Genomic DNA, 9,231 nt, shown 5'->3' on the forward strand with positions numbered 1-9,231 from the left:
TGTGCTTTTAACCACTATTCTCCCTTCACTGAACTGTGACTTATCAACAGTTGCCTCGAGGCCGTGATCCAGCCAAGTCTGTAAAGGGCCCATCCAGGCTGTCAGCCCTGCCATTGCCATCCCTTACCCACGGACATTGTGGTTCCGTCCAGCACCTCGCTCCTCAGCCCGGGATGGCTCACAGTCCATTCCGACTGTGGATAAACAAACGCTGTGCACACAAGCACACATGAGAAAAATGATCAGGAGGTTAATACGGTGAGAAGCACAGGCTAACCATCCACCCTGCTCCTTGGCAGCAGTTTCCCTGCTCTCCTGCCGACCTCATCACTCTCAGAGTGCAACTCTTCTGGAAACAAACCTCCTGTTTTGAGAAATTAATGAAAACCGAGCTCGAGTTAATCATTTTCCCAACCCCAAGTAGCAAAGGATGCTGCAACAGACGGGCTTCATGTACTCACACATGTGCCTGGTCGCTGCCCATCTGAGAGTACGTTATGGCTCTGGCCACCGCCAAACCCACCGGCCTGCTCCTGGCCAAGCAGGGGTGACCCGGGGGGCTGCAGGCAGCAGCCTGGCCACTGCCCGCCCTGCCCATCCAGCCTGGAAATTAAAAATAAACCCAGCGGGCCGCCCTGCGGGGCTGCTGCCGGGCTTGTTTTGCAGGTGGGGGTGCCGAGGCTGCTCCCAGCCCGGCTGCCTCACACTTGGAAGGCGATGAGCCGCATGCTGAGAAATACACACCAACCAAACCCGTATATTACACATTTTTATATATAAACGTATGCAGCTGGAAGAACCGAGCAGGGCGCAGCACCCGTCCCTGCACCCCCCGGCCGGGCAGGGCAGGGCAGGCCCGGGGAGGAGGCGGGACGCTGAGTCCGGTGGCGGGGCCGGCACCACCGCTGCACCCCGCTCCCCTCCTTCGGTCCCGCCGCTCCCCGCCACCCGAGGCCCGGCCAGGCCGAGGCGTCCCCGCCGCCGCCGCCGCCGCCTCCCAGCTCCGGCCCCGCTAGGCCCTTCGCTCCCGTCCGAGCGGCGCCGAGCGGGTCGGCGCCTTCCCGTCCCCCCTCCGCACCGCGGCTCTTACACTGGCAGCCGCCCGGGATCCCCACCATCGCCCGGCTCCTCGGCGCCTCCTCCCGCTCCCCGCCGCGGCCCCACCGGCCCTGCCCGGCCCGGCCTCTTCGCTGTGACGCTACCGGGGGCGCGGCCTACCCGGCCCGCCCCGGCAAGGCCGCGGGAGGCCCAGCCTGCTGCAGGTTAACGGAGAAGGAGGCTACTGGTTGGTCAGAGGCGACGCTTTATGTATGAATTTAATGATTAATTTTAGCCTAATTGTGGTTTATAGCCTCCCCAAAACCATCTCACCTTCTCCCCACCTCTACGATGAGGTCTCCCCGCTAACGTGGAGGTGTTCCAATACCCGAGGCCCCGGGTGCTGGGCTGCGGACAAAGTCCGCAGCCCAGCACCCGGGGCCTCGGGTATTGTAACCAAAGTGTCTGAGATGCCTCCTGGTACTTCCCACAGCCCAACTGCAGCCCCATACCTCAAGGGATGGTTTCCATTAGGTGGCCAGGTTGGCTTTGGAGGGCCATCAGGTCCTGGAGATGATGTTTCAAAAGTTGCCGGACAAGTGGGATGAAGAATCGTGGAGCGGTTTGATCCTTTTGGAGATCATCTAGTCCAACAGCAGGGATATCTTGTGCTAGATGAAGTTGCTCAAAGCCTCATCCAACCTTCGTGCGTCCACAACTTCTCAGGGCAACCGGTGTCTCACCACCCTCGTCGTAAAAACTTCCTTCCTTATATCCAGTCTAAACTGATCCTCTTTCAGTGTAAAACCACTGCCTCTTGTTCCGTCACTACACACCTTGGTAAAAAGAGGATCCACCTTTCTTACAAGCCTTTATCTATTGAAAGGCTGCAATAAGGAAGGATGGGGCTCTTCCCAGGAACCAGCTAACTCCATGGTCCTTCTTCTGTGGAAAGAAGGCAACCTGCAAAGCCTTGCTACAAGCTCGCATGGTTAGGTGTGACTTTGTTGGCCAGGGACCTTTGTGTGTCAGGAGATCTCCCATGGGCCTGCCTGGTCTCCCAGGACTTCTGCTTTTCCAAAGATGCCCCAGGGAGCCCAGCCACGGGAAAACACATTTAGATTTACATGGAAAAAAACCCCAGAGGTTAAGTGAAATGTCCACGTCAGAGCTGAGATGTGAGTGTTTTAACTCTGGCAAAGTCCAAAGCTTGAGTGCCGTTTACCTCTGGTAGGTACCTCAAAGCCCAGAAATGCCGGAGTTGGTGATCACGAGAGCTTCACCAAGAACCTGGGAGTCCTGCCCAGGGATTTTTGAGGCTGCAGCCTTGTGCTGACGTCCGATCGGCACCTGAAAACTAAGCACAACCCTGCTCGCATCCTGGAGGGATTTGCTATGATGGGTGTTCTCTAGGGAAACTGCAAGTAGGACAGCTGGGTCAGGGATTTCCCGAAAGACTTGAAAGTAGCTGTAGGAGGAAGATCGTGTGTCTGCAAATTGGGTTATAGCTGGGGTTTCTGTTCCCAGCAATAACATATATATGTGGTCCTGGAAGCGGGGCCAGGACCCAGTCTCCTGTCCTAGGTAGATGTCCTCAACACCACTTAGCAAGTTGTGCTAGTACCAGTGTGGCTCCTGATGCCCTGCTGTCTCTTGGCTCAGCCTTGGCAGAGCTCATCGCCAGTGAAGGAGAGCTCTTGGGGTGGAGCAGGAGATCCAAACTGGCAGCCCTAGGGCACTATCCATCCCCTCAAGTCACTGCCTGTATAATTGGCTCCTGGGAAAAAAGGGCACACAAGTCAGGGCTGCTGGTTCCCGGTAGGACCATGCTGCCAACAAACTGGGTGGTAGCTTCCCCAGTTCTGGGGTTGCTGGCCAGCAGCCTGGTGAAAGCCCAGCTACAGGTGAGCTGCGGTGCACCACAGCTTGGTCATGGTTAGCTCTAGATGCTCAGGAAGCCACAGGCTTGTTCTGAGTTTGCTGGCCAGGAACAGGCATCTCTTGGGCTCAGACCTCCTGTGATGGATCTGATCCAAATTTGCGCTAAAATGACAGGAGCATCCATCTAGTCCCATTGTCCTCATTTTAACTTTGTGGCTTTGCCTCCTCCCCTTGCGAGGCACCAGTGCTTCCCTGGACCAGCCTGTCAACCAGAGCCTGCATCCCCTGCGCAGCTCTTATCTCCTGCCACGCTGGTCTGCAGCTTGGCTCTGGCCTGTGTTTACCACCACGTCATTTCAGTGTCATCTACAGCCTCGCTGTGGCCAAACTCACGCTGGTGCAGCAGAAAGGTCTGTTGTGTGGGGTGCTGATAAGGGCTTTGTTTTAATTTAGCTGGTCTGCAAAGCCTGTGAAGCCTCTAGGAGAGCAGCAGGTTGGGCTCCATCAGATGTTTCACCAATGTGATGGGAGCAGCTCCCCAAGCCTTCTGGCTGTGCTCCCCAGCCTGGCATCTCCCCAAGGCTCACCTACTCCGAAGCCCTCCATGTGCCTGAGCACAGAGGAGGAGATGGGAAGAGCTGCACTGATGGCGTGGGGCCATTGCTGCCCGACTGTGTGTCCCATCCCTCCTGGGCACCATGACTTTGGGGGCACGTACCCTGGTATGAAGTGGCACTACTCAGGATGGGGAGGAGGCGAGGAGGGCTGGGACCACAAAGGAGAGTGTCAAGATGTGCTGGGGAAAGCTTAAAGGAGGAGCTGATGTATTTTCGTCTTCCTTTCTGCTCAACAGCTTTGGTGTTGCCCAAGGTAAAGCCATGGTGGGCACAGAGCAGCTCCATGACATGCGTTGCTGCTTTGTTTCGAAAGGTGAAAGAGCTCCTCCCCAAAGAGGAGAGGATTGTGCTAAATAACACTCATAATACCCGCGGAGTACCGGGAAAGGGTACATAGAGGGCTTGATCTTGCAGACCTCAGTGCCAGTGAAAGACATAGGAGCTCAGGACAGCAGCTTTGAGGACGTTTCCACAGTTATATGCAACTTCTCCACAGAAACAAGCTCATGTTTTAAACGTGGCCATCCTGCTGCTCCTCCAGCAAGTGTCTTCTACAGAGACGGAGAGGTGTGAGCAGAGCTCTCCGTGCTCTTCCTCAGATCTGGGATGAGCGGTGCCAAGGTTGTGGGCGAGACCTGGGGCATGGGCATGGTCCTGTCAGGAGGATGAGCTCCGAGACACGCTGCCGTAGCCTGCCCTGCGGGGACCACCCCTTCCCCACCTCCTGCCCCCCAGATTTTAAGCCATACAGTGAGCTGAGCTTGTCTCATGCTCTGGAGCTGGGGTATGGGTTGGGAAACATCAACAGCCGTCAAAGGAAGGGGCCAGTCGCCATTTTTGCTCGGTTGGTACATTGGTACACAGAGCAGAGTTTATTTGCTCTAAGAGAAAAAAACGCACCCAGCCTTTATAAGTATGGATTTATGTTCTGCGTCCAACCGAGCAACACCTGTTCGCTTAGCTGGTGTTTCTATATGCCCTTGAAATAGGCTTGTGTAGTAGAGAAGAAGCTCTACAGGCACACGGACTTTTTTTGGAACCCTTTTTTTTAACCATTTAAACACGATGTATTCAGGACAAGAGACAGAAGACTTGTCAGCCCAGTGCAGTATGTGGGCACATGCATCCTAGAGAGGTAGATATGTATCTCTAAATATATATACATATATCACACCCCACTGAGCATCCAGTTTGCAAACAGCATTTTTAGGACTATACATGTTATTAATCTATGGCCGATAAACCACAAAACCTCTTAAAATATTCACACACGCACTCTGCAACTCAGGAAACACACCCATCGTCTTGAAACATATGATCACATTTTGTTGCATATCAGACAAATAGTTAAGTCATGGATGGTGTTTTCCCGTGAACTACTTCTCTATTTGGTGCATGTGGGAATGGTGCTTGCCGTCTGAGCAGGTACTTGGTGTCTGCTCTGCTTGTTTGCTGGCATCCCGACCACAGCTTGTGCCACGCTGTGCGAGCTGTGCTCTGAAGACGCATTTTTTTATTTCTATTTGCTGTCCTGCCACATCCTCCTCCGTACCCGAGCACCGACATAAAGCACCCTTCTGGGTTTGATCCTCTGTCACTCACTGTGCTCCTTGCAGCTTCTGTCCCAGTTCCTGCAAAGGTCCTACCAAAAGAAACCTCCTTCATTGCATGGCCTTGAGTCCCCCTCTGAATAAAGCTTGTCCACCAACGTGACAAAGGTGGCTGCGGGTGGGAAGCTCAGTCTCTGGGATCAGGACTTCACAGCCTTGTTCCCGTTCTTCCAAAGTGTGAAGATCTGTGTGAGCCCCACCCCAAGGGAGGTCCTATACAGCAGGGTATGGACCAAGGTGCGTCACCAGAAGGTCTGAAATGCTTAGATATCCCTCCTAGACCCTGTCCCTGCAGCTGGTGAGGTAGCTGAGAGCAGTCAAAGGTTGTTATCATAGAATCCCAGACTGGTTTGGGTGGGAAGGGACCTCACAGCCCATCCAGTCCCACCCCTGCCATGGGCAGGGACACCCTCCAGCAGCCCAGGGTGCCCAAAGCCCCATCCAGCCTGGCCTTGAACACTGCCAGGGAGCCAGGGGCAGCCACAGCTTCTCTGGGCACCCTGTGCCAGGGCCTCAGCACCCTCATAGTAATCTTCTCTGCAGACCCGTGTTAAAAGGAGGGAGCAGGGTGGCTCCCAGGTGAGGGGAGGTCTCAGCTGGTGACCATGGTCCTGGGCTGGAACAAGCTCTCTTGAGCAAAGACATATGCCTATTCTTGCTCCCCATAGCTCAGCTCCTTCAGCCGCGTCCTACCTCTTCCTCATCCCTTCGCTGTCCTCTCCCACGTCCCACAACAGCTCAGTCCTCCCATTCCCTCTGCAGGGCAGGCAAATCTGGTGGCAAGGATTAACGGGTCTGATCAAAGAACAGCGAACACGAGAGGGAACGTTATTTGGAAATCTCTCATCTCACAGGCATGTGTAGCTCTAAAAATGCTGAAGAAAGAGTAATTACTGTCATAAAAACGAATGGGAAATGCGATAAAGGGCTTATCTCATGGGGCAGGTCGTGGCAGAGTAACCTGTCTGCTTCCTCCGCTGGGAACTGGTTTTCAAAACAAGACAAAACGGAAAGTTTAGTACAGGTATCACTAACACGGGCGAGAACTGAATGAAAGGAGAGCAGGGCTGATGGTGCCAGAAGAGGAGGTCTGGAGCTTGGTGGAGTTTCCCAAGGTCAGTCCTGGTGTCCGGTCAGTGTTTCTCCTGGCACGATGTGAGTGCACGACGGCAGGTCAGCATTGCCCGGAGAGGCAGGCATGCCTGGTGGGAGGAGGATGGGATCTCATCGAGCAAGAACTGCTGGAGGAGAGGAGGGGTGGGATGAGACCTGTTCACCAGGTGGAAGGCAGAGCACACAGTGGCTATCGAGGCCAGACAGGCAATAATTCTGTGATAAAATCTAGGGACATTATTTATCACGTAGGTCTCTCTTCAAACATGAATGTTTGAACCTGAGAGTGTCCAGCCCAGTTTAGAAACCATAATTCTGTCCCTGAAACCATCTCAGATCTTCCTCGCTTGTGTATTCAAGCTGATGGGTGCCTGCTGCAGCCATAAAGATGGTGATACTCTCTTGAATATCATATTTGGTTTTCAAAGGCCATCTGGCCACATTTCTTTATTCTTTGAGAAAGCAGTGACACCAGCAGTGCTGCATTCCCTCCAAAGTGCCCTGTGCTGGCAGAGTAAATGACCAGAGGGGTGGAAAAGAGACGTGTGAGCATTCGGTTGTCAGGGCCACGTACCAGGGATGCGCATCACTGCGACATCTCTCAGTTCTTCACTGGGATGAAGAAACTTGATGTTCAGGATCTCAGGAGACAGCAAGCAGGTCCTCTCCCATGTCATCTGCTCCTCCAGGTCACCGGCCAGCCGGACACTCGCATGCTTCTGCAGCTCAGGGTGCATGCAAACCGCCATGGCCTCTGCAGGGACAGCTCTCTGCCAGGGTCTACAGACCTGTATGCAGAGAGAGCTCAGTGCCAGGCAGGATCAGGCCAAGGTGATGCAAAGCCATCAGTCAAAGGCAAGTTGTCAGACCCTGCCTTTGCTGCGATGCCCAGCGAGAGCTGAGGAAAGCCCAGCCCCTGCACTGGTTTGGACTTGTCCGAGGATGATGCCTCCCAGGTTGTCTTGTTTTTGACTTCTGCCACGCTCCGGGGACTCACACACCAGCCAGCCCCAGGGACGTCAGAGCCGCACTGTGCATCCGTGCCATTCAGGATGCAAAACTGCTCAAACTTTCACCTTTTCAGTCTCAAACCACCCCCTGTTCTCACTTCAGAGCAGCACTCAGCTAAGCCCGTGCCTAGCCGCGCAGGCTGCCTGCCATCTGGCACAAGCAGGACCAAGCAGAGTTAAATAAATGTTAAATACACACTAATACCACGTGACAATGAGCAAAAGGCAATGACTTCAAGCTTGAAGAGTCTGGTTATGTAAACAGCATCCTGAAATTAATATTTACCTTTTAAAGCAAACAGATATTTGGGGTGTTTCTTAGTCTTTCTGCCTAGCAGATGCCAAGAACAACAGCTTGGTACTGCAGGGAATTGGCTTGACAGCTCAGGGGACAGTAAACTCCCCTCCAGCCTCCAGACTGTGAGGTCAGAGACGGTCCCTCTCTTTTCAGGCAGATAAATTCGCACAAGCACCAGATTAATCTTTGCTCAGGGGCTGCGACCTCTAATGAGGAGTGGGAGCTGCCTCGACGTCGCAGCCGGGCAGCGGGGATTCGAGCGGCAGATGGGCTGGAGGATGAAGGGTTTGGGGATGCTCAGAGCAGACCCTTGTCCAGAGGGGCTCAGGGGAGGCAGAAGGGCTGTCCCATGGTGGGCAACGCCGCTTGGGCGGCAGCATCGCCTCCAGCCTGGCCGCTGTGCTCCATTCCAGCCAGACCTGCACCCGTGGGGTAAATCCCATAATTTCTCTTGCTCTAAGGAGAGATTGTGTTGCAAATCGCAGCCAAAGCCCCCATCAGAGCACAGCCCCGGAGTGCCCATGGTTTCTGCTGCTCCTCCATGAAGAGCTCTCATGGCCATCCCCATCCTCGTGTCTGCACTCAGCCCTTCTCTGGGGTTTGCTACAGTGTTTTTATAATTTGTTTATCATTTTCCAGCAATAGGAGATGTGTTCCTGACACAGACACAAAGCAAAAGTCAGCTGCCACCCTGGAGGTGTTTGGGATCTCAGTAAATAGGAGATGAGTGGAGGGAGGGATAGGAGCCTGATTTCAGTTTTAACGAGATATTTTTTGCAGATGTCTGAAGCAGAAAGACCTTTAGGTGCATCTTGCAGCTCGCCGCTTCTGCCATCACCCACCGTTTGACTGTATTTCACTCCTCTGCTCCTAGCGCACCTCCTCGGCTTCATCCCTGGCACCGTGCTTTCAGCCTCATCCTCCCAGCTGGGGACGGCTCTTCCCGGTCAGCCGTGGTGCTCACCACCCCCCGCATCCCGCGTCTGGCTGTGGGTCCACTTGTCCCACCCAAGGGAGTTTTGGGCTGGCGTGGCCGTGCGGAGGTTACGCTCACAGCCACCACGCGCCCGTCCCAGCGCTCAGCTGGCTCCTGCCTTGGATTTTCAACTCCCCCCAGCAGATTCTCAGTGCATTTTTCAACCTCCCTTGCAAGGGGAGAGAAGAGGCACGAGGAGCCGGCAGGGCCAGGGATGCGTCCAGGCTCGGAGCGGAGCCGGGGATCCCGAATCCAGCCCTCCAGGACACACTGACCCCACGAGCATCAAGCCCCGCACGAGGGGACATGAGGCTGCCACCTCCTCCTCTCCCGCCGCACAGCTGGCGCTTGGGATGACAAAGTGACACCCGCTTTCGGAGGTCGTTACCTGCCAGGCACGGCAAAGTAAACCCATTAATGCCGGCAGCGCGTGGGTGGGAGCTGGGGCGGGCCGGGGCCGGGAGGATGTGGGTAGGCTCTATTACCCCTGTAAAATAAAAACCAACAACAACGCCGGATCGGCTGCGAGCGGGGCCCGTCCGTGGGCAATGGGGGGGTGATGGGGACTGATTAAACAGATGTCACCCCAAAAGTCTTGCCTGCAGAGCCAAGCTGAGCCATAGGATGCTCAGGTGCCAGTGAAGCGCTGCACCCATCCCAGGGTGCTCAGCATTTCCAGAGTGCTGGG

General features: G+C 54.9%; 1 protein-coding gene across 1 annotated transcript in view; it reads right to left on the reverse strand.

Annotated features, from left to right (window-relative positions):
- CBFA2T2 (CBFA2/RUNX1 partner transcriptional co-repressor 2) overlaps positions 1-1,184 on the reverse strand; it is a 65,497-nt gene extending 64,313 nt beyond the window's left edge. The window contains exon 1 of the mRNA XM_054845877.1: positions 1,091-1,184. Within this exon, the coding sequence (XP_054701852.1) occupies positions 1,091-1,118 (28 nt within the window). The 5' untranslated portion in view covers positions 1,119-1,184. The remainder of the gene's footprint in view (positions 1-1,090) is intronic.
- Positions 1,185-9,231: the final 8,047 nt, after the last annotated feature.

The sequence above is a fragment of the Grus americana genome, chromosome 17, assembly GCF_028858705.1.
Source record: "Grus americana isolate bGruAme1 chromosome 17, bGruAme1.mat, whole genome shotgun sequence".
Taxonomy (NCBI): domain Eukaryota; kingdom Metazoa; phylum Chordata; class Aves; order Gruiformes; family Gruidae; genus Grus; species Grus americana.